Consider the following 26,090-nt stretch of genomic DNA (forward strand, 5'->3'; position numbering starts at 1 on the left):
CGTTTGTAGCTCTCTGTGATGAATTCTAGGGATCTTCCTGGGCACCATCGCTGTTTCACTTTAGGGTTGCTTTGGGAATAGCTTTTTTTTTTTTTTTTTTTTTTTTTTTTTTTTTTTTGACAGGCAGAGTGGACAGTGAGAGAGAGAGAGACAGAGAGAAAGGTCTTCCTTTGCCGTTGGTTTACCCTCCAATGGCTGCCGCGGCTGGCGTACTGCGCTGATCCGATGGCAGGAGCCAGGAGCCAGGTGCTTTTCCTGGTCTCCCATGGGGTGCAGGGCCCAAGCACCTGGGCCATCCTCCACTGCACTCCCTGGCCACAGCAGAGAGCTGGCCTGGAAGAGGGGCAACCGGGACAGAATCCGGCGCCCCAACTGGGACTAGAACCCCGTGTGCCGGCGCCTCAAGGCAGAGGATTAGCCTAGTGAGCCGCGGCACCGGCCCGGGAATAGCTTTTTTTACATGTAAAGTTTCTTAATGGCTCTGTGTTTTTGTTTTTCCATTTTTTATTATGTACATCCTTGTTTTATATTTGCCTACTTTTGTTTCATAATTTCTTCTCATACAGATAGTATTCTTTCCTTATTACATTGCTGATTATCATAATCATGTTTAGTAACTAATTTTTGGTAATTCAACTATTTACATTTGATCGGGGGTGTCTTCCTCTCCAAATTGCTGAGCAAGCTTTCTGTTTTCTGGTATTAATTCGTATTGTTTGCCTTCAGACAACACATTGAATGAGAAGTGTGTTTCACTTACTTGTTGTCCTTGTAAGATCCTCGGTCCTGTGGCAGCTAATGGATTAGCGTCTCAGGATTTCTTCCCATGCAGCAGGGACTTTGGAGATGTCTCTGACCCAGTCACCTGAACCAGCAGGTTGCTGGGCCTGTCTCACCTGAACCACTCTCTCTGCTGCCCTTCCTGCAGCTAGGTACCTTTGAATGATTAGAAAGACTTTTTTGGCACCATCTTTATGAATGGCAGAAAAAATAGCCTCTGATTTTATGTTTGTAGCTGAGAACCTGGCCTCCTGCTAATCAGAGTGAAACATTTTACAAAGCACTGGAGTGTGCAGCCTTGCCCCTTTCTGATTCTATATGTGAATAACAAAATTAGGTGACTTCAGCTAATATTTACCTACCACTGTGTTTGTTTCCTTTTAAAGGGGTTCTTATTTTTAAGAATACAATATTTTCAAAAGTATCTGTCATTGTATTCAGAACTAAAAATATAACTTTTGCATTTTTAAAATTTACTTGAAAGGGACAGGAAGACAGAGATCTTCCATCCACTGTTTTGCTCCCCTTATAAAGGCCACAGCAACCAGTGCTAAGCCATGACAAAGCCAGGAGCCAGGAATTCTACCCAGGTCTCCATGTAAGTGGGAGAGATCCAAGAACTCGAGCCATCACCTGCTGCCTCCCAGTGTGCATACTAGCAGGAAGCTAGATGGGAAGCTGAGTAGCCAGAACTCAACCCAGGCACTCCAGTATGGGATGTGGGAATCTGAAACAGTAACTGCTGTACAAAATTCCTACCCTCCAAATTATATTTTTTAAGAATGAGCTCACAGTATGAAAATGACTTGAAGCACTTTGTATTTTAATACTTATTGCTCTCAGCCACATATGACAATATATGTGAATGGTTTATTCATTTTTCCAAAAGTTCATGCTAAATTTAAAATTATACTAAAATCATCTTTTTTCTTTTTTTACCTACAATCCAGTCCTCAGTCAGGGTTGATACTGTAAATACTTGTAGGCAATAAGTCATTTCATCTAATTTATAAGGTCACAAGTAGAGAATGCTGCACCCCAATATTTTTATCTGCCATAATACATAAATTCTACCAAAGTAATTCCCTTTAGCTTGATGACTTTTCTATCTTCCCCAAATTCTCTATTAAATTGAAATAAATTTGGGGATGTGGGCAAGGAGAGGTGATATCTTTGCAATGCTGATACCTAATAAAAATTGAGTTATCTTAGTAGTGGCACTGGAAAATGAGTCAGAAGTGCCAAAAAGGTGATCAGGTGTTTTAAAAGGAGATGAGAAGGCACCAATCATACTCCTCACAATAGTTAGTTAGAAAACGCTGCAACACTGGCTTAAATAACGTCCAATTCACCATCCTGTAAAACATCAGAGGAGAAGCGAGTTGGTCACACAGCTGTGACAGTTTAAAGGCATTCCTAAAGGAAAGCAGATTTAATCATTCTTGAGTAATGAAGCACATTAAGAATAAATGTTCAAACCCTATCTTATTTACTTTACTGGAGCATTTGATCATGGGAAAATTTTTATAACTATAATTTTAGGCAGCAGAGAATGATAGAAGTTTATTCTGAAAGTTTTTAGGATATTCGAGAATTTTTCCTGAGAATTTTTAGTTCGGTTGCTAAAGCTCATTTGTTTTGCCTTTTCTTACATTGTCTTCATCCTCCCTTAATTAAATCATGTGTCCTTTAGGCAACCTGTCCTGTCACCGTTTTTTCAGACCTTTTGTTTTCTCTCTTCTTTCAGCCAGTTGGGGACTGAAGTAGCTGAAATGCGCAAAAGGCAGCAGTCTCAAAATGAAGGAACACCTGCTGTGTCTCAAGCTCCCGGGAACCAGAGGCCCAACAACACGTGTTGCTTTTGCTGGTGCTGTTGTTGCAGCTGCTCCTGGTATGTTGTGTTATCCGTGCATTGTGTTATCACACCTGCGCTAGATACTAACTAGAGCAAACACACATGCCAAATCTTGGACCCATGGAAGCTTCCCAACATGTTTGTTTTTCTTTTGCAAGTAGGAATCATTGAAGACTAACATTAGTTTCCACAAGCAGAATGTTAAGTTCCTCAGAATTTACATTTTAATTGATAGTAAGGTAAAGAATGAAAAACTGGTTTATGTCATGGTTTTAAATTTTCATGCTTCTTCAAGATATGGGTAAAAATGAGATCTCAGTGACATTTTTATTTGTCAAAAACAATATTCTCCAATATTACAATGGTGCAAGCACCTTAAGATGATACCTAGTACTACTGCATGTATTATGGAATTAGCTTTAGTTATGTGCTTCTCCTTAGGAGTGTTGATAATTTCATTGCATAGCTAGGTAGCCAGGAGTCTCGGGTTGGGGTTGGAGGGGACATGCGTCCGCCACAGAACTCCTGCTGATAAATAAGCTGGAAACAGCAGAGCCATAGCTCATGACCACAATCTAAAAGATCAGGGGCTGTGGTTGCTGTGAAGGCCATGTCAGTTTACTGAGAGTCTGAAGCCAGGAAAGGAGAACCTGCTCCCCACTGCGGTTTTATCCTCGACAGACGCTGGGGCTCAGAGCACCGTCGTAGCCGTGTTGTCCTCTGGTTTCCTCGTTGATAAAATGGTGAGTTTGGCAAGCTGAGTCCCGGGTCCTGCTAGTGCCAAACGTCCGTGATTCGAGTGCATCATAGAACCTGCTCCAGTTCTGAATTCCCAAAGTCCCTTTCAGTGAGAAAATCAGTAGGACCCAAGCCCTAACTAAGGTTTATGCAGGTGAAATTCCTCAAGGAGGTACAAGACTTAACGGAAATTTCTTCTGAATTGAAATTTTGGGGCCCCTTAAGATTCGGTTTGCAAGTGGATCTTCCGGACTGGCAGTGTCTTCTGGATCTTCTCAGCCTGTTTCAAAACCTTAAATAAAGGCCCAGTGTTTGAATCATCTCCTTTTGTATGCTCTCCACAGTTTCCCAATACCCACTGAGGTTGTTACTTTGATATGGTGGCAGAAGGTTGTAATCATGGTGGCCAAAATAGAAGATAAAATGACCACATTGGGCTGTGGTAGTGCCCTTGATGATGAAAAAACTCCACCAGGTCTGGAAAACCCCAGTCCCAAAAAGCCATCAGACGCCGTAGTAATCTGAAAGATTTAACCTAATTTTTGTAAATATCAAAATTGCTTCTGGGATGCAATGATGGTTCTTTACTAGGGAAAATCACCCATGATTTCTTTTCTTTCATTCTTAAGTGCGGGCAATTTTAGAAGGAGGAAATAGAGTTCTAGACGAGCTATTTCAACCACAGTTGTGTCATTTTTTTCCCCATATCATTCCTAAAGATATCGTCCAGCTCTTATTCTGTGAAAGACCGTGTAGTGACTTAATACGTGGTTCTGGAGTCAAACTGACAGGGTACTCAGTTTTGTCCTCATCATAACTACGTGTGTGACCTTCAGTGAGCTCGTGAATCCCACTGATCCTCAGATTCCTTGTCTGCCCAATGGCAGGAACACAAACCTGGACCCCTTACTGTTGTGAAAATCAAATGAGCGAAAACACATACTAAGCCGAGAACAGTGGCTGATACACAGTAAATTAATAAGAATTAGTTCCCTAGACTATGGAACACCTCATATTGGATGTATAAAATCTCATTAAAGAGGAGCTGGCTTGAAATAATGTGAAAAAATTCAGCTTATTGATAAAACACAAAGATTATCTTGGAAAAGAAAGCTCTTTTGAATTCTGTGTAAAATATTGCAAATACATTGTTACAGTATTGAGAATTATATTTCTGATTCTCATTTGCATTTTACAGTTTTCCTATAACTAGCATATCACTTTATTTACTTGTCAAAATTAATTTCTGAATTGTATTGGGATTAAAACCTCAAAACAGAATACTGAAGTTTTGTTGTATGGTTCTTAGCTGCCAAATAAATATTTAGTGAAGCTTGCTTTGGTTAATGCTTAAAATACAGACTGGATAACAAAGCATTAGCATTAGCTCATGACCATCAGATGTTGCAGAATACAGACCAAGTACAAAACAGATTTTGGAGCTTGCATCCACTTTCCACACCTAGGGTGACTCATAATTGATATTCCCAAACATGAGGGCATTAGCTATGAGCTCTGTTAGTTCCAGGCTGCACTGTTATTGTCAGGAATTGTATTTGTTAGCAATGAAGCATGGATGCCTGAGTCCAGGCCATGCAATGTACAGTCTATAAATTTGCAGATCTTTCTAAATGTGATAAATGATAGGTCATTTCTATAAAAACAACTCGACTTTTTAAAAAGAGGATAAAACTTAAATTGCCTTGAACTAAGGCTTTTAATTATAACCATATTGTCTTGTTGAAAATGAAAATGTTCCTTTTACATGCATTTTAAAATGTCATTTTTTGAGCTTAGAAAGAATATTTTAAAGACTGTTAGAGTGGGGGAGAAAAGAAAGACATGTTCTTCAGATTTTCCAAGCTAGGTCAAAGGAGCAGAACAAAAAGAAACACTAGAAAAAAATGTAATTTAGGCACTAAAAAAAGTTAGAAATCAAAATATGAAGTAACTGTCATTTGTGAATAGGAGCAGTTGTCATGTGGCTGATTTTACTTCCTTTTAAGGAAATAGAGTGCAAAGAAAATAAATTTCTGTGTCTAGTAATAAATAGAAACTTCACTCTCGCCTCACATGTTAAGGGCTTTTTAAACAACATATTTCCTTCAAATACGCATTTCTCATTCATGTTTCATTTCCAGTTCTCTCATTTTTAAATATTCCTGTCTTCATCATTATCATTCTACTCTAGTTTGGAGGAGGATACACTAAGTATATAACTGTTGACTATTTCCACAGCTTCCTTAAAAACGTTAAACAGTTTGGATCTATTTCATAATTATTTACTAAGCTGATTCCGTCTCAAGCTTTGTCAAAGAACCACTTCTTTCTGCATATAAGGCTCTTGTCCTACCTTCCATCCTCCCTTCCTTCCTTCCTTGAAAGGTAGAGTTACAAACAGAGAGAAGAAGAGACAGAGAGAAAGGTCTTCCATCCACTGGTTCACTCCCCCAATGGTCGCAATGGCCAGAACTGAGCTGATCCAAAGCAGGAGCCAGGAGCTTCTTCTCAGTCTCCCTCATGGGTGCAGAGGCCCAAGCACTTGGGCCATCTTCCACTGCTTTCCCAGGCCATCAGCAGAGATGCTGGATCGGAAGAGAAGCAGCTGGGATATGAGCCAGTGCCCATATGGGATGCCGGCACACAGGTGGAGGCTTAGCCTGCTACACCACAGCCCTGGCCCTGGCCCTGACCCCATCCCTCTTCCATCCTTTTTCACATTCCTGTCCTTCAAGAGAAAAGACAATGAGATTTAGACCATTTAACTGACTTACGTCAATGAGTGAAGGATGCCTGAATCTAGGCCATAAAATGGACAATCTATAGATGGACAAATTCTTCCATACACAGGACTCTGACCATATGAAGATGCAGTTCTAAAAGTCAAGACCCCTTGTCAAGAGGTTCAAAGTGGCACTGATAAATAGAAGGACTTTTCTCTTCAGGCAGTGAACTTCTTCCCTGTTCCTATGAGATAGAAGCCTTCAAAGATGCCACAGGTGCTTTACTCACTGCCAGCAGGACAGCATGAGTGAGTGCAGTGGGTCAGACATTCACATGTGAGACAATACATGGAGAAGTGCATTGTAGCCTCTAGACTGCTGTGTGCTTACAAACACACGATGCACCAAAAATAGGTAAAGAAGTAAAAAACTTTCTAAATACATTTTGGGCTTAAGGCTAATTTCCAAATTGTTCTGTAAACCCTCTGGTAACATCAGGGGTTACATCAAAATCACCAGACAATTTTTTCCCCAAAAACGTCTTCAGGTGTTAATCCCTTTCTTAATACCTGGCTGCCTCTAGAGGTATCCATCCCATCAAGCAATGAAGTCGGAGTTCCTTGTGTTTAGTCTTAAAATGTTAGAATGTAGAAGAGCTCAACTTGATCTCCTCAGTGATTCTGTTGACTTCTGCTTGACACGGTACATTGGTGAGATAATGGCTGTTAGGAGTAGAGATGGAAGTTTCTGGCCACCACCCTGAGCTCCCACTTGCAGTTTCCAAAGAAATGCTTCTGCCTTTAGCTGTTTATAGATTGGATTTAGCTATACTTTTTCATTTGAAAAAACAGTTTCCTCCACACCAAAGCATTGTTTGGAAAACACTGACTTTACAGATGAGAAAACTGACAACTCCCTGCTATCGCTGGATGCCTTAGGAAGCATGGTGGGATTAAAACACAAGGCTTTAATATGCAGGCTTTCATATTGTTTGGTTCACCTTAATGTGAAAATTCTGAACCTCCGTCATTTTCAGGTTTGATAGGAACTATTTCCATAAGTGAAACTTTCCCAGTCCATTTCACAATCTTGTGTCGGGTTAGATATTGCTGCCAAGATTTGGCCCACTGCACCAGATTCCTCTCAGAAGAGACTGGTTGCAGACTGTGTTTAGGGAATTAACTAGCCCTTTTGCAAGCTAAAATTGTCTTCCTTTTGGACACTAATTCACAGATTTTCCGGACCATGAGATAGTCTTACTAAGTAAATGCTAAGCACTTCATAAGCATGCTTTTGGTTGTCCCTCCCTCTATTTTTAACAAGTGCCACAGCCTCTGTAAGTTAGAAAACTTTAAAAACAATGCCCTATTTTATCCTCTGGTGCTGTCACATTTTAGCGCTCTGCCCATGGAAATACTAAGATGCATGTTTAAAAGTCAAGGGGTATTTTTTGAAAGGAAAAACAAAAATGCAGGTCTGTACCCCGTGAAGAAACCACTCCCTGGAAATCAAAGTCATCACACATGCAACGTGGATCATTTCATCTGAGGCAGCAGTGGCTCACTAGTTTTCTCTATATCTCGGAGAGCTGACTCATCCCCCAGAGCAGCTTTGCACAGGATTTCCAAAGTACTTGGAACCAGAAGATGCTAAACTGTAACTTACAAAGAACACTACAGCTTTAAAACTTCATCCTACCTTAGCATACATGTCCTCATTGGCTGCGACCAATTATATGAACCTTGAACCACACAATCAATCAAAATACCTCTACCAAAGTGAACACAGATGTCCTAGGCGATATACACACCAAAGAGTGGTTTGGGGACTATGTGCTTTGTACATGTCATTCATTGATTTTTTTCATTCATAACATATTGAAAGCCTATTGAAAACTGTTGTACTTCATCAGCATTCACTGGGTTCTCTCTGCCTCTACAGTGAGAAAACAGCCTCAAAAATCAGTTGTATCTAGATATTCTAGGCTCCTCTCAGAAAAAATGTGTCTTCTGTAAGCTGCCAGAATAGATCCTTTTCCATCAAAGGGTCTTATTTTGTGAGCTCTTTTTAACTCTGTGTTTGCTGCAAGTGTGTGTTTTTCTAGTGTCTCATTGCAGTATTTAAATCATCATTATAAAGATGGATTAAGAAAGAATGAAATAATAGATAAAACTATTAAGCCCAGTCTTATTTATCACGGAAGAGGAGGAAGAACTGTTAACCAGCAAAGAATGGGCAAGAGAAGATTAACTATTCAGGCAAGAAAATGGCAAAATCCATCTGGAAAAGCCAGGCAGGAAAAATTCTGTTCATTGAGAAGCAATAAAGCAAGATGGCACCTGGGAGACACCTGTGGCCTGGATCCCCTGAGGTGGAGGCTGAGAAGGGGAGGAAAGAGTCCACTGTGTCCGGTAGCTAGAAGAGGATAAAGACAGAAGGCATAAATGGGACAGTCATGTGGTGTAAGCCCCAAAGGGTGTGGAAGGGAAGTGCCAACATGCACCTTGCCCTGCATCAAGTGTGGGAGGAGCCACCTTTGTCAGAGTCCTGAGAGGTGGTGCCTTTGGAGAAGTGGGTGCTGGGTAGGGACTGAGGGAGAAAGTGCACCATGGAAGATGCAGAGTGCAGGAGAATTGGAGTTCCAAAGAAAAAGAGAGCCCCCAGAGGGAAAGAGTGGTAGGAGGGACTTCCCTCTGGCGAGGAAGCTGAGAGTGCAGAGGTAGAGAGACTGTAGATGCAGAGACTGGTAGTCATCTGGGGACAGTGCTATGCCTAGAGACTGGGGTAGAGTCCACTGCTCCCAGGCATCCCAGTCAGCTTCAAGTCATTTCAGGCTCAGATCTGGGGAGGATCTCTTGGATCTCAGCAAAAGCTGGCTCACCATGCTCAGGCATGGTGGTGTAGGGAGGACCGTCTGTGAATGGGCCAAGATTTGCCAGAACTCAGCAGTGGGCTGGACTCAGTGCTGGGTCACGGCTGTGGCCACACCTCCTGCCCCCTGCACAGTGCTGACCATATTGAAGGCCAGACTCTGACTACCAGCTCACTCTGTTGCTTCTCATACCAGCGATTCTCCTCCTGTGGGACAATGTTTTGGGTTCTCAGGTTAATACCTTCAGTAAAATAACACTACATGACTTTTGTAGTTGAACTCACAAAAGTTCTTACTGGTCAGTTGCGACTGGGTGTTTTCTAACTTCTGTGTCTGTCTCATGGAATATTCACACAGAAACCCAGTCCCATCACTTTTGTCTCTAAACTCTTAAAATTGATAGTATTTCCACTTCATCATAACCTATCATTCCTATAACCATAAGGAAAATTGTCAAGAAACCAAGAATAAAAATCCCAAAATATCAGCATAGTCTCCCTAAATAAACTGAAAACACCATTAATCCTAACATAGATCCACCAAAATTCATTATAGTTCCACAATCAACACCAGTATATATCATAATTAATTCTTATATATATATCTTAATTCTTATATGGAATTTGACCATGACTAATGACCATATGCTAAAGTTTCATGCTTCAAAATAGCCAAAAAATACATTTTGGCTTAAAATATGTACTTTGGCACATTAGTAGGCATTATTTAACATTTGTTGAATGATGATGGATTCAGATTTTCCAAGTGAGTCCACTTTATGCAATATGGAAATTTCTGTCACATAAATTATGCTCAACAGGTGTGTTTTCATAGGCTGTATTATGATGATGTGGAAGGCGATGCTTACTGGGGCACCACCTGATTCCTTCGTATGCACCCTAGTTTGCCATCATGCTCGGTACATGAATGTTCAGTAATAGTACCAGGGATAGTAGAAATTAGTGTTAAAGAGGTACAAGATTTTGGGGAGTGAATGCCAAAAACTGTTTAATAGTAATGTAATGTGAAATTAAGCAGGATGAAATAAAAGAGTAGAGATTGGTAAAGATTTTTTATACCACTTTAAGCAGTCAGAACTTTATACTGTACCTGATTAAGGAGAATTATACAACCAACTTCATTTTCACAGAACGTGAATTTTATTGTTGTATCTGACAAAAATAGAACAAGTGGTTCTTGAATGGTATCCTGAAATAACAGGTCCTCTGTGCCTAGACAATGACAGAAAGTAGGCTTGTCCTAAAATAATGAAGAATGTTAATAGAACAAAAAAATAGATGGCTGCAGTGGCTAGAGCTGTGCCCATCTGAAGCCAGGAGCCAGGAGCTTCTTCTGGGTCTCCCACATGAGTGCAGGGGCCCAAACCCCCTGAAGTTGATTGTATAATTCTGCTGAATCCGCTGTTATAAATATTGTGATTTCCAATACTATAAAATATGTAACTTTGTTTCAGTTATCAGCAAACTGTATGTTAATGTACATCTCAGGCACAGGTGCGTCTGTTCCTCTGTGGAAATGGAAATGGTATGAAGTAATACCGATCCTTTACAAGTACAGAACCTTTCGGTCAGCCAAACCCATAAGTAACAGTGGAATAACGCCATGTAATTCATTCTCAATAGAAGTAGTCTAGCACATTTAACTCTTACATACAAATCCAGCATCTCGTCTTCCTCACACCACGCCCACTTTGAGGAGACAACATGAAACAGGGAATGAAGAGTTCTAGAATTAGAGAGACATGGGTATGTCCTGGTTTCACATCGTGTGACCATTAAACATTGGAGAAATTGCTTCATCTCCGTGAACCTCAGCTTACTCCTCAGTAAGCTGTGATTAATAACACATATAAATCACTTAGTTTAGGACTAAGTACATGTCAAATGAACTTTTATGGGTAGGTATTACTTCTGTCCCCTCACAAGTCAGGCTGAAAGGATTCTTGGCCACCACACACCTGGAAATATTCCATCCTTGTGTTGTCACTCAATGTGGCAGATGCCACCTCTGTGTTCTGTGTCACTGTGTCCTTTCCCCTCCCCCGGCTCTCACGGGAACGAGCACAGCTGTAAGTTGGGGTGTCTCTGGGGCAGGCACCACACAGACATAAGGCTCCCAGGGTGTTACAAATTCTCTGTACTAAGTTAAGATCCCCACAGCTCAGGACTGTGTCCTTCTATCCAGTTTGTCCCCAAGAATGCCTCCCGCATCCATCCCTTACAAATACATGCACACAGTAACTGGAAAATGACAGGGAGTTGATGAATGGGTGGATGGAGGAGACTCTGCCAGATACTAAATATATTTCTGAATATTTCTGTTTTATCCTGGTTTTTATTTTATGATAGGGCCATAGTTAACTAAAGCCAGAAGCCTGAGCTCCAACTTGACTAATGCATTTAGAGACACAGGGTCTTATGAACTGATGACCAGAGTCTGTGAACTAGATAGAAGGTCATATGGCCTTTTCACACCAGAGATACTTGCTTTCCCAGAAAAGCATCCACTAATTTGCCTTTAAATGATTGGGAAAACTTCAGTGAGTTCAAGGAATAGCTTAAAATAGAATTGCAGCCAACCTGAGACTAAAAGTAGAAGATTTTGAGGGTTGGCAAATTGTGTAGATATACAATATACTCAGTTCTAGGATTCTCTTAATTTTAATGGCAAATAAGAAAGAAAAATCATTTATACCAAATCAGAAGCTTTGGTTATTTAGCTAAGATTGTAGAGCAGATCCTGGTTTTAACCATGTAATTACTTGTTAAATCTAGTTGGTATTTGAAATCAAATAACTACATCAGTGAACTCAAAGTGGCTTGGAGTTCTATTTTTTGTTTTTGTTAAAGACTTGTTTATTTTATTTGAAAGGCAGAGTTACACAGAGGCAGAGGGAGAGAGAGAGAGAGAGAGAGAGAGAGAGAGAGGTCTTCCAGTCATTGGTTCACTCCTCAGATGGCTGCAACTGCCAGAGCTGCGCCAATCAGAAGGCAAGAGCCAGAAACTTCTTCCAGGTCTCTCATGCAGGTGCAGAGGCCCAAGGACTTGGACATCTTGTACTGCTTTCCCAGGCCATAGCAGAGAGCTGGATCTGAAGTGGAGAAGCCAGTACAGGAATCTGCGCCCATATGGGATGCCAGTAATACAGGCAACAGCTTTACCCGCTAAGCCACAGCACTGCCCCTTGGAGTTTTAAGTAAAAATATAACGCAGATAAAATGGAGGGAATTTTTGAAACCCATCTTTTCCAACAGATACATGTATAGACAGAAATCAGTAGCAAGGAGAGAAGGGAAATCAGAAAATGAAAAGATTTCTCCTTGGTTTCCACGTGGTAAAAGAATTGGGGCCAGCACGGTGGCATAATGGGTTGAGCAGCTGCCTGAGATGCCAGCATCCCATACAGGCTCTGGTTTAAGTCTGGCCTGGTTACAGCCTGGCCTAGCCCTGGCCATTGCGGTCGTTTGGGGAATGAACCAGCAGATGGAAGCTCTCTCTCTTTTCTGCCCCCCACCCATAATCCTGCCTTTCAAATAAATAAAATAAATCTTTTTAAAAAATTATGTTTACATACAACCCAAACTGAAATTAAAATTCTTTGAAGATTCTTTAAAGATTTAAAAAGGGCGTAGTGGGCTAAGCCTCCACATGCGGTGCCAGCATCCCATATGGTGTCGGTTCCAGTCCCAGCTGTTCCACTTCTGATCCAGATCTCTGCTATGGCCTGGGAAAGCAGTAGAAGATGGCCCAAGTGCTTGGGCCCCACACCCACATGGGAGACCCAGAAGAAGCTCCTGGCTCCTGGCTTTGTATCAGCCCAGTTCTATCTGTTGTGGCCATTTGGGGAGTGAACCAGCAGATTGAAGACCTTTCTCTCTGTCTCTCCCTCTCTGTCTATAACTCTACCTTTCAAATAAATATATAAAATCTTTTTTTAAAATTTAAAATTTAAAAAATATTTCCTACCCATTTGTAGTTAGAAACCTTTTCTAATTAATCTAAGAATATATGAACCAGCCGGTGCCGTGGCTTAATAGGCTAATCCTCTGCCTGCGGCGTCGGCACACCGGGTTCTAGTCTCGGTTGGGACACCGGATTCTGCCCCGGTTGCCCCCCTTCCAGGCCAGCTCTCTGCTGTGGCCCAGGAGTGCAGTGGAGGAGGGCCCAAGTGCTTGGGCCCTGCACCTGCATGGGAGACCAGGAGAGGCACCTGGCTCCTGGCTTTGGATCAGCGTGGTGCGCTGGACACAGCACGCCGGCCGCAGTGGCCATTGGAGGGTGAACCAACGGCAAAGGAAGACCTTTGTCTCTCTCTCTCTCTCTCACTGTCCATTCTGCTTGTCAAAAAAAAAAAAAAAAAAAAAAAAAAAAAAAAAAAAAAAGAATATATGAACCAAGTTGCCTATTACCCCTGAACAAGACAGAAGAATGCAACCAACTTACAACTAGAAAGAGTGACAGCTATGTTAATAAGGTTGTGCCTGCCTTTCTTAAGACTACCTATTCCCAGATGAAATTACTTAGGGCCAGGGAGTATCCAGAGCTTTTCCCAAATACCAAAAAGGAAAAATGGCTGCAGTTAAGCACCCCTCTCCAAATTCAACTGATCGCCTTTAAGTTTTATGATTACATTCTCGGAAAAAATGAAGGATTCTTTTCACATCCCTTAGAAAGACATAATAATCAAAAATCCTCACATGTAAGATTAAACTTTTTTCCAAATAAGGGTAATTACTCCCAGAAACTTTGTTTCCTTTTATTCTGGAGAGGGGGAATTATTGTGTTAACAGAGGAAACACTGCCATCTAGTGGACATGTTTGTAATAACATTATTTAGAGGCCAACTTCATTTCCGGAAGTTCCACTTCCATGGATTCAACCAACTGTGAATTGAAAATATTAAAAAAATCTGTATTGAACAGATGCTGACTTTTTTCTTTATCACTATTGGCTAAATAATACAATTGAACAGTTACATGGCATTTACATTGTTTTTAGGAATTTTTTAAATTATGATTTAAAGTATATGGGAGGGGCTGGCACTGTGGCTTAATAGGTAAAGCCTACAGTGCTGGCATCCCATATGGGTGCTGGTTCAAGTACCGGATGCTCCAGTTCTGATCCAGCTCTCTGCTGTGGCCTGGGAAAGCAGTAGAAGACAGCTGAAGTCCTTAGGCCCCTGCACCTGCGTGGGAGACCCGGAGGAAGCTCTTGGCTCCTGGCTTTGTATTGGCACAGCTCTGGCCATTGTGGCCAGTTGGGGAGTGAGCCAGCAGCTGGAAGACCTCTCTCTGTCTCTGCCTCTCCTTCTCTCTCTGTGTAATGCTGACTTTCAAATAAATAAATAAATCTTTTAAAAAATAAAATATATGGGAGGATATGCCTAGGTCATAGGCAGATTCTGCACCATTTTATATAAGGGGCTTGATTATCTGAGGTTTTGGTAGCTACAAGAGGTCCTGGCACCTGTCCCTCATAGATTCCGAGGGATGTCTGTACTTGTTTGATGATATACAATGCAAGCCTTTATGGGAACAATGTTTTGTTTTGCTTTTTTTACATCATGTAACAATGCTAAAGTTATTCATTTGTGTTGTATAATAATTCCAGACACAAACTTCTTTTTTTCAGATTTATTTTTTTGAAAGAGTTAAAGAGAGAGGTAAAGCCAGAGAGAGGGGTCTTCCATCCACTGGTTCACTCCCTCAGTGACCACAATGGCCAGAGCTGAGCTGATCTGAAGCCAGGATCCAGGAGCTTCTTCAGGGTCTCCCACATAGGCTCAGGGGCCCAATGACTTGAGCCATCTTCTGCTACTTTCCCAGGCCATAGCAGAGAGCTGGATTGGAAGTGGAGCAGCTGGGACCGAACCAGCGTCCATATGGGATGCTGGCACTGCAGGCTGGGGCTTTAACCTGCTGCTCCACAGTGCCAGCCCCTCCAGACGCAAATTTCTAATGACTATTTCCATCCCAATGTTCCACATTCAAAACTAAGTTGTGTTACAAAAACAGAGGATGGGAGCTTGCAGTCATACATATGACACTGAGTTTTTAATGTTTCTGAAATTATGGATAGTCTGTGGTTACTGCCCTGCCCTCTGATGTCATTGTGTTTGTTTTATTATCATTTTAAGCAATGCATTTCCTTATCTCCTTTCCCAGGCTCTCCTTGCTGATGGGAGGAAGATGGACTTAGCGGGGAGGCCCTTCCCAGCCGTAGTATCAACTTGTTGGTAGTTGCATCTCCTATATTCCTTCTCTGTCATGCTTTGCTATCAAAAGCTGTAACAACTCCTCTCTGGTAACCTCAAGTTCCAGAGAATTGAGAAGAAGTTGATCCCTTGTAAAATGCAGGGCTCTGGGCAGCAGTCCCATGGTGATGGTGTGAGATAGTCCCTATCAGGCGGCTTTTACACTCAAATACACTGGTTTGTGATGGGGGAGAGGAGCTTACCCTCTCCAAACATTTAAGAGCAATCAGCTTTTTGAAAGATTTATTATTTATTTATTCGAAAGGCATAGTTACAGAGAAAAAGGGAGAGACAGAGAGATCTTCCAAACACTGGTTCCCTTCCCAAATAGCCACAGGGAGCAGGGCTGGACCAAGCCAAAGCCAGGAACCAGGAGCTTCTGAGTTTCCCATGTGGATGCAAGGGCCCAGGTGTTTGGGCCATCTTCTGCTGCTTTCCCAGGCACGTTAGCAGGCAGCTGGGTCAGAAGAAGAGCAGATGGGCATCGAACTGGTGCCTATATGGGATACCGGCATCACAGGTGGCAGCTTAACTGGTGATGCCACAATGCCAGCCCAAGAACAATCAGTTTTGGTAAATAAAACTAAACAGGTAAAATACCGGAGTCAACTCTTGTATACAGAGTAGCAGCATTGCGTAGCAAACGTGAGCATGAGACCAGAAGCCAGCAGAGGGACAGTCTTCCTCCTGATAGGTAGTAGTTGTGGGTGTCCTGTAACAGCCTTGATGACTGCTTCCTTGTAAATAAAATAAGGATTAATAACAAAGCCCACTGCTTACCATGCAAGGCTTCCGTGAGAAAGCAGTAGTAAGGTATTGTGCGAGGAAATGTTTTATAGTAACTTCAGAGTACAAGTCTCCATTTTTACAGGTTGAAAAGAAAGCTCTATGTTAAATTTGGAGTTGCCATTTTTTTTTTTTTTTTTTTTTTTTTTATCTAACAGTTACAGACAGTGAGAGAGGCAGACAGAGAAAGGCCCTCCCTCTGCTGGTTCATTCCCCAAATGGCTGCTACAGCTGACACTGCGCCGATCCGAAGCCAGGAGCCAGGTGCTTCTTCCTGGTCTCCCATGGGGGGCAGGGACCCAAGCACCTGGGCCATCCTCCACTGCCCTCCGGGGACACAGCGGAGAGCTGGAGTGGAAGAGGAGCAACTGGGACTAGAACCCGGTGTCCACATGGGATGATGGCCTGCAGGCGGAGGATTAACCAACTGAGCCACAGCTCCGGCCCGGAGTTGCCATTTTTAGTATGCTTTCATTTGCTCTTCACATCTAAGTGGCTGTAACAATTTGCCTTTTTGTTCTAATTTTTATTCCTTGTTTCACAGTCTTGAGAAGTAGGTTACCCCGTCATCCCCACCAAGAGTGAGCAAAGGAAGGTGCAGAAGGCCCCAGTCCTCCGGGAGGCGTTTCCACATTTAGATCCACCTCAGTGTTCCCTGGGCCCATTAGCTAACATGCACTTCCCTGCCTTTTCTCGTTGCCTGCTCCTGAAATACCAGGCCCGTCCATTCTGCTCTGTGCGTGTATCACGACGTGTGATAACTCCCAGGCTGCGCACGGCAGTATTGGACCTCTGAGTGCAGTCCCTTTTGTTCAGGTCTCCATCTGGCAATCACCAGCTCGTTCTCAACCCACTGTGATCATTACTTCCTCTCTGAAGCCTTTCTCAGCGCTCACAGGCAAAGTTCAGAACCCACACGGGTGTGTAAGAAACACCACAGGCATAATCCTCTCTTAGTTCTTTTTTTTTTTCTTCTTTTTTGACAGGCAGAGTGGACAGTGAGAGAGAGAGACAGAGATAAAGGTCTTCCTTTGCCGTTGGTTCACCCGCCAATGGCCGCCGCGGCCGGCGCACTGCAGCCGGCGCACCACTCTGATCCAAAGCCAGGAGCCAGGTGCTTCTCCTGGTCTCCCATGGGGTGCAGGGCCCAAGCACTTGGGCCCTCCTCCACTGCACTCCCTGGCCACAGCAGAGAGCTAGCCTGGAAGAGGGGCAACCGGGACAGAATCCGGTGCCCTGACCAGGACTAGAACCTGGTGTGCCAGCGCCCCTATCTTAGTTCTTATCACACTGCGCGTGATGTGTGCTTACCTGTCTGAGCTCCTCCATAGCAGAGCCTTTGTCTCGCTCATCTTATTCCTAACCCAGGCAGCATTGCAGAAACCAGGCGTTTGATACCTCTGGGGAAAGGGTTGTTAATTCCTGAAGAAAGCTGCAGCGTTTTACTGTGATATTTTGAGTGGTGAAAGTAAAATGGTGAAGAAAAATCTACCAGTTCCTTTTCAGAACCTGAAGGATGTTGATTTCATTTTTGCACAGGGAAATTTGAGGTAGAAGCTATTAGATAAAAAGGTTGATATCACAACGTGAGAATATTAAAATGCCGAGCACTGTTGGCCTTTACCAATGTCAGTGGCACTTTCTTAGATCCTCGATGTCACACTGCACTAAATGTAAGCGTACTATTGATTCCTCAGTTGAATTTTTGTGTAATTATGTGTGGTTTGGGGATCAGCCTCTATCCCAGAGTTACCATGGTTACTGCAAATAATCCATCTTATTTGCAACCATTTGAAAGGCTCTTCCTAAGAATTGATCATTTCTTTTTTTTTTTTTTTTTTTTTTTTTTACAGGCAGAGTGGACAGTGAGAGAGACAGAGAGAAAGGTCTTCCTTTTGCCATTGGTTCACCCTCCAATGGCCGCCGCAGCCGGCGCACCACGCTGATCCGAAGGCAGGAGCCAGGTGCTTCTCCTGGTCTCCCATGGGGTGCAGGGCCCAAGCACTTAGGCCATCCTCCACTACACTCCCTGGCCACAGCAGAGAGCTGGCCTGGAAGAGGGGCAACCGGGACAGAATCCGGCGTCCCAACCGGGATTAGAACCTGGTGTGCCGGCGCCACAAGGCAGAGGATTAGCCTAGTGAGTCGCGGCTCCCGCCTCGATCATTTCTTTGACAGTAGTGGGCTGTCTTCCAGAATAGACCTTGCAACCGTGTTGACAAATCAGTAGATAAACTCCCCCCTGGCATCAGGCAGTGTTTTTGCCGCCTCACTGTCCACCTCCCTTGTAAGCAAACAATCCACCTACATGCAGGGAAAGCATATTTCCTTATTTTCTGACATATACCATCTGTATCTCCTCTCTTCTCAAAGTCGTCATTCTAGAAAATCTCTAATGTGATTTTAAATGCTTATTTATTTTATTTAGACTAGTTGTCAGCATTGTACTTTCATCGAGTACTTAAGCTTTGATTGGATTTCTGCAGTGAACATTGTATATATGTTTTGTTCTCTTTTTGGCTTTAATTGTTTTAAAAGTAGAAATGTTAGTTTAAAATGTTACACACATAAAAATGAAAAATGGCATGTTTTTGTGTGACCCCACACAACTAAATTTGGTGTTTTAGAGATTTTTCAAGCACATAGGGCATGTATGTGTTGATCTAGAACAAATATTTCCATGGGGCCGGTGCTGTGGCGTGGTGGGTAAAGTTGCCACCTGCAACATCAGCATCCTGTATGGTCACCGGTTCAAGTCCCAGCTGCTCCACTTCCTATCCAGCACTCTACTATAGTGGGAAAAGCAGTGGAAGATAGCCCTAGTCTTTGGGCCCCTGCACCTGTGTGAGAGACCCAGAAGACGCTTCTGGCTCCTGGCTTCGGACCAGCACTGGCCGTTGCGGCCATCTGGGGAGTATCTAGTGGATGGAAAACATTCTCTCTCTCTCTCTCTCTCTTTCTCTCTCTCTCTGCTTCTCTGTAACTCTGCCTTTCAAATAAAATAAATCTTTAAAAAAAATAAACAAATATCGCCTTGGGGCCGGCGCCATGGTGCAGTAGGTTAATCCTCTGCCTGCAGCGCCAGTTCTAGTCCCGGCCGCTCCTCTTCCAATCCAGCTCTCTGTTGTGGCCTGGGAGGCAGTGGAGGATGGCCCAAGTCCTTGGGCTCCTGCATCCGCATGGGAGACCTGGAAGAAGCACCTGGCTCCTGCCTTCGAATCGGCACAGCTCCAGCTGTTGTGGCCATTTTGGGGGTGAACCAATGGAAGGAAGACCTTTCTCTCTGTCTCTCCCTCTGTCTGTAACTCTACCTATCAAATAAATAAATAAAATCTTAAAAAAAAAAACAAATATCTCCAGTAATTTATTACCTTCCAAGAAATTATATTACATAGGCCTAGAATGACTGAAAAAGGAAACAGAGATTCAGATCAGGGTAGGCACACAGTCCAGTATCAATTCTTTGTTTCTTTTCTCCATTTCTCTTCATCTTAAAATGGCATTTCTCAGTGATGTTTGATGATTGAAACCTTGAAATCCATTTTCTAAGATTAGTACTTAAAGGAAAGTTTATTAAAAGGACAACTTGATCAGGCTAAAATTCAGTGTCTTTCTATAAGGCAAGATTATGTCTCAATTAGTACTTAGTAAGAGATGGTACAAACAGTGAATAGTTAGAGTTTAGTGAATGACTGTCATGCATAGCTCTAAGACCAACTCTGTGTCCGTGTTTTAGCATCTGTGCGAATGGCAGATACAAACACAGTTTAGTCCTTCATCATGATCACTCTAATATGGTAGCATTTGGGATGTTTGTAAATATCACAGAGACAGACAGGAAAGCCAGAATTCGTGTTAAGAAAGTTGTGACTCATCTGTGTGGATTCCAGATTTTTCACTCCACAGCAAAGGCATAATGGAGAACAAACTTTTCAGAGATGTTGTATGAAGGATGTGCCCTATTTTGTGTGGGACACTGTATGGGAATCAGAGATCGACACTCTGGGATATTATGATATTTTACAAGTCTTTAAGTTCTTTGAAATGTATGTACACAACACACATGAAAGTTCAATAATGCTTGGCAGAATGAGTATTAATTGCCTATTTAAATAAGAACATATTCCATGAGAGTATTTCAGGCATGGAAAGCCAAGACACTGTGGCAAAAAAAAAAAAAAAAAAAAAAAACAACCCTAAATGAAAGATCTCTGTGAGTGAGATCCCAGTGGAAAGAACGGGCCATCAAAGAAGGAAGTACCTTTCTCTGAAGGGAGGAGAGAACTTCCACTTTGACCATGGCCTTGTCTAAATAACATCAGAGTTGACAAACTCAAGAGGCTTCCATAGCCTTGGCAGCTCATGACAAGAGCCTCGAGTGATTACTGACGTCATAAATAAGAGTGTCAATTGTTAAATCAACAACAGGAGTCACTGTGCACTTACTCCCCATGTAGGATCTCTGTCCTTAATGTGTTGTACTATGTGAATTATAGTATAACTAGTACTCAAGCAGTACTTTATACTTTGTGTGCCTGTGTGGGTGCAAACTGTTGAAATCTTTACTTAGTATATACTAAATTGATCTTCTGTATATAAAGATAATTGAAAATGAATCTTGATGTGAATGGAAGGGGAGAGGGAGAGGTAGAGGGGATGGTTGCGGATGGGAGGGAGGTTATGGGGTTGGAAAAAGCCACTATAATCCAAAAGTTGTACTTTGGAAATTTATATTTATTAAATAGAAGTTACAAAAAATAAGAGCATATTTTGTATGTTCATATATCTTGTCAGTAATGTATTCCTCCCACGCACTATCCCAGAATTACGGGAAAGACATCAAATTCCAGGGAACCAGTCCTACTTAAAGATACTTTGGGAAATTAATGAATCTCCTCTAAAACACTTACCTGACTCAAGTTAATAGACTCAATGGAACTGCAAGCATATTCCCAGAACTCACACGTAGAAACCTAAACAGCACTGCTGCTCCGAATCCTTCTGCCCGGCCACCTCCCATTGGAGGCCTTTGTCTTATTTCTTATTTATTTATGTATATATTTATTAGGAAGAGTGATAGAGAGGGAGAGACAAAGAGAGAAAGATCTTAGACCCAGTTGTTCGCTCTCCCAGATGGCTGCAATGGCCATGTTAGGCCAAGCTGAAGCAGAGCCTGGAACGCCATCCGGGCCTCTCCTGTGGCTGGTTGGGTCCGTAGTCCTTGGGCCATTATCCGCTGCCTTCCCAGGCATTAGCAGGGAGCAGGATCAGGAAGCGGAGGCTTCTCGTGTGTGGTTCCACACCAGTAAACTTGCCAGGACCCCTAGAAATGATTTCAGGAGAACTTACTTTATTTTGTTGTTAAATTAATTTCTTCTTTCTGGTGTTGTTTTGCTGGTTCAAATATCCTTCCCACTTCCTGTTGGGCTCTCTTTTGTCCAATTAGTCCACATTCTCCAGTGCACTTTTCTATCTAGTCTCCCTTTCAGCTGCACGTCAGGCTCCTCTTCCTTAAATTCTTCTCTTTGCCACACTCTCCATCCATACCCTTGCACCTGAAAAGGAGAGAATGAATGAGTGAGACATTATCTCTGTTACTCTTACCATACAACAGGATTAACTACTTGTTGGACACTTCTGTCCGTAAATATCTTCTTTTCATACCCATATTCAGGGACTCTTTTTGCACTCACACAGAGGATATATTGCCTCAGTGCCTGTAGTAGGTATTCAATAAAAATACAGTGTGTGTCAACAGAGTAGGGTTCAAACTCCAACAATATCACATATGTAGTGTTCCGTTTTGGAGCAGCCTACCAGGCAGCTCTGCCCTTCACTGTGTTCGTCTATAACATGGAGATAATAACATGAGTGCTTTGTGAGTGATACCTGGCTCATAATAGCCACTAAAAAAGAGCAGTTTCCACTGCCTCTAAAAGAGTAAGTAAAAGAAAGAGTGAGGCCGGCGCTGCGGCTCACTAGGCTAATTCTCCGCCTTGTGGTGCCGGCACACCAGGTTCTAGTCCTGGTCGGGGTGCTGGATTCTGTCCCGGTTGCCCCTCTTCCAGGCCAGCTCTCTGCTGTGGCCCGGGAGTGCAGTGGAGGAGGGCCCAAGTACTTGGGCCCTGCACCCCATGGGAGACCAGGAGAAGCACCTGGCTCCTGCCATCAGATCAGCGCAGTGCGCTGACCACAGTGCACCGGCCACAGCGGCCATTGGAGGGTGAACCAACGGCAAAGGAAGACCTTTCTCTCTGTCTCTCTCTCTCACTGTCCACTCTGCCTGTCAAAAAAATAAAATAATAATAATAATAATAAAGAGAGAGTGAAGAGTGAAATACTCTCTGAACTTCTTGTGCTGCCTGACAAACTGCCATGAAGGTCATTTTCTTCTAGACAGAGGTGTCAGTTTCCTACAAGAGCACACATTTTCCAAGGCTGCTGAGCCATCCTCTCCACCTTCCTTCTTAGTATTTCCCCATGACTTCCTTATTGTGTCTGCTCCATGCCTAGAACCTGAGTATTGCACCTTAAGGTGCTGCTCAGCCTCATTTTACCTGCACCAGACCATTCCTATTCTTCCACATTGCTAACAGCCGTGAGATTGTCCTAAGTTCTCTAATCCTGTAGAATTCTTGACGTGTGTCCCACAGTCAGACACGCTCCCATCCAGCTCTCTCCCAGTCTGAACCTCCAGTTCTCAAGACATTGGAGATTGACTAACGGGGTGAAAAACCAATGACAAAGTCAGGTACAAGCCCAGCAGCTAGAACCTTAGTGGTTGGAGGAAGGACAGAATCTGGGACAGTGATTCTGGTCTGTGGAGAAGGATGATCTGTGTCAGATTCTGATATCTTTGATCTTCTTAGCTATCAATGAGGAGGATAAATGGAAAACAAACTGAATGGAACTAACCCAGAGTCAAAATGATTTTCCATTTAAAGAGTAAAATAATGATACATATCAAAAATTAAGACATATAATCATGTATCTCAGAGATTTTTAAGTAATTCAGATTATGTAAGGATGAGGTCAGAATTTATAATGATTCCATTTTTGAGATTCTGATTTGCTTTTATTATATTATTTTAAAATATTCTATTTTCTTTAGTCAACATGGCCTTACCTATCATTTAAAAATGATAATGCAGGGCTGGTGCTGTGGCACAGCAGGTTAAAGCTCCTGCCTGCAGTACCAGCATCCCATGTGGGCGCAGGTTCTAGTTCTGGCTGCGCCTCTTCTGATCCAGCTCTCTGCTATGGCCTGCGAAAGCAATAGAAGATGGTCCAAGTCCTTGGATCCCTGCATCTGCGTGTGAGACCAAGAAGAAGCTCCTGGCTTCAGATGAGCTCAGCTCTGGTTGTTAGGAGTAAACATTTGGAGAGTGAACCAGCGGATGGAAGACCTCTCTCTGTCTCTCTAACTCTGTCTTTCAAGTAAATAAAATAAATCCTAGCAAAAATGACAATGCTCGTTTGTCCTTTAAATATCCTTACAGAGTTGAAAATGACATCTCCGGTAAAATGTCTTTCTTGAAAGTTTTATTCTTTTCCTTAATGACTTGAATTTCCCTTGACAAAATAAAGTGTTATGCTACCTTACAGCCTCACCGTTAGGAATGAAGAAAGAGGAGAAAATGCAGGAAGACCCACACATACCACAAAAATGGAAAGCATCCAGGTCCTAGAAGAGTGGTGAGTGTCACATGCAAACCATGATTGTATCTTGTGCTTCTGTGCTGTGTGCTGAGTGCCTAAGTAGCCTCTCTTGCTTTACAGTACTCCTCAAAGTAGTCTGATGAAATGAAGGCAAACTAAGTGTGGGGAATCTCATTTTGTGATGGCAGTTGCTTTTCATCAGTGTATCTCTTGGCTGTGTTACTTGGCTAAAGCATTGACTAAATTTATCTTTCTCTGTCAACAAATAAAAATTCTAAAGATGCTTCATAGTAATTTTTCAGCTTTTTAAAATTAGAAGTTAAGTGACTGAAAAAGTCCAGACATTATGGAATACTAACAAATCTATGAAAGATACCTGGTCCAAAAGGTAAGGATGAGTCTAAGAACTTCTTTGAACAATGCATTTTAGATGGAGATTTTTATTAAGTAGACCAATGAATGGGGAAGAAAGATCATAATCTTTTTTGTCATAAGAATTTGCAAGTTCCTCTCTTCCACTTCTTTGAATGAAAGAAAATGGAGTAATCTCCATTGGTTTCTGCAGTATAGCAGTCCCCGAAAATCGGCATTCAGATGTTTTAAAAATCCCCAGTTTCATTGTAAAAGCCCCCTGCCTTGCCAACAATAATAACTTTCAGAGTTCATAACTTTTTGTAGAAAAACTCTTAGTTTTTAGGAAAATATGTGATAAATACACACAATGAATTGTTCCTTTTAGGTCCAGTGACAAATGAGAAATGGCTCCCAGAGATGAAAATATTAAGTAAATGTATGGCTGGGAAATTGAAACCCATATCAGAGGCCAGGAAAAACTTGAATTTGTCCTTCACAGTAACTTGCAGACTGGTTCTGTCAATTTGCAACGGATTGTTAAAGTTTGAGTGCTTCCAAGCCTCACCTGGAATTTATGACGATCGTGTGCGTATTGTGTACAGCTCCCTGCTAGCTGAACGCATGTCTCTCTTACACAGGGCTTATGCCTACAGGAATTTTTGTCAAGATCCAGAAATAACTAACCCAGTTTGAGCAGGTATTTTATCAGAGCAGACCAGACTGGGTGACAAATCCTGACCACCAGATGGCAGTAGCTGCGTAGCATTTCTAGGTACTCCTCACTACTCGCCTGGCCTAGTGTTCTTAGGTCCAAGTTGCTGGTGATAATGAGCTCATTGTTTCTTTGCAGCCAAAACCCCGCCGCAGATGAGGTCTTGTCCTGGTCTCAGAATTTTGACAAGCTGATGAAGGCCCCGGCAGGAAGAAACCTCTTCAGAGAGTTCCTCCGCACAGAATACAGTGAGGAGAACCTGCTCTTCTGGCTTGCCTGTGAAGACTTAAAGAAAGAGCAAGATAAAAAAGTAATAGAAGAAAAGGCCAGGATGATATATGAAGACTACATTTCCATACTATCACCAAAAGAGGTAAAAATCCGGAAAACCTGTAGGTGGGCTTCCTCATACCTACAATAACCCCAAAGGAACCACTGATCAAACTGAGCAGTGCGTGGGACGTGGCCAGGGTAACAGATTCTCCGGGGGCACAGTTTAGCTTTCATTCTGAGCAGCTCCCTGTTGGAAGGTGAGGTCTCCCCGCTGTGTTTTGATCATTTCTCTCTGGCAAAGTTGTGTGGTCGTCCACTTGCTTTTCACAACTAGCCTGAAGGAGCCTGTTCAAGCAATTTGCTGTGACTTAAACTAAAATGGAAAAGAAGGATTTACCTGAGGGCCGTGTTTCTTCCAAGTGCAAACCCAGATCTCTTGCATGAGAGTCTCCTCTAGCTTATGTTTAAAAGGCAAACTCTTGAGGCCTACCCAGGACTTCTGAGTGTGGAGTTTTGGAATCTGCACTTTTATTTTGTTTTCTAGGTGTATACTAGTTTGAAAAACTCTGATATAGAGGCACAAAGAACATAGTATGTTTCTTGTTTATGATTGAATTTTACAGAGCTAAAGAATAGGCCTTTATCATCACTTAGATTTTGGGGGGATGGGTGTGAACAGAAACTATCTTACTTATTCTAGATTTTCTGTTATGGAAATTGCAAGTTGTTTCTCACATGTTCGGAAGGTACCTAATCAATAAAGGAACACTTCTAGAAACCAAATAGCATTTTTATATTCACTTTTTTTAAAAAGATTTTATTTATTTATTTGAAAGAGTTACAAGAGAGAGAGAGGAGAGGCAGAGAGAGAGAGAGAGTTCTTCCATCCGCTGGTTCACTCCCCAATTGGCCGCAACAGCCGGAGCTGTGCCAATCCAAAGCCAGAAGTCAAGAGTTTCCTCCAGGTCTCCCATGTGGGTGCAGGGGCCCAAGCACTTGGGCCATCTTCCACTGCTTTCCCAGGTCATAGCAGAGAGCTGGATTGGAAGAGGAGCAGCCGGTCT

General features: G+C 42.5%; 1 protein-coding gene across 4 annotated transcripts in view; it reads left to right on the plus strand.

Annotated features, from left to right (window-relative positions):
- RGS17 (regulator of G protein signaling 17) overlaps positions 1-26,090 on the plus strand; it is a 133,858-nt gene that overhangs the window by 88,747 nt on the left and 19,021 nt on the right. For 2 of the 4 annotated variants that reach the window (XM_051854220.3, XM_051854222.3), the window contains exons 2-4: positions 2,528-2,671; positions 23,634-23,723; positions 24,892-25,126. In XM_051854220.3, coding sequence (XP_051710180.1) covers positions 2,553-2,671; positions 23,634-23,723; positions 24,892-25,126 — 444 coding nt within the window. In that variant the 5' untranslated portion in view covers positions 2,528-2,552. Of the gene's footprint in view, positions 1-2,527; positions 2,672-3,046; positions 3,379-23,633; positions 23,724-24,891; positions 25,127-26,090 lie in introns of those variants that run through there. The other 2 variants (XM_051854221.3, XM_089332567.1) reach the window with 2 other exon arrangements.

The sequence above is a fragment of the Oryctolagus cuniculus genome, chromosome 5 (genome assembly GCF_051225735.1).
Source record: "Oryctolagus cuniculus isolate XC-2025 breed Fujian yellow rabbit chromosome 5, ASM5122573v1, whole genome shotgun sequence".
In the NCBI taxonomy this organism is placed as follows: Eukaryota; Metazoa; Chordata; class Mammalia; order Lagomorpha; family Leporidae; genus Oryctolagus; species Oryctolagus cuniculus.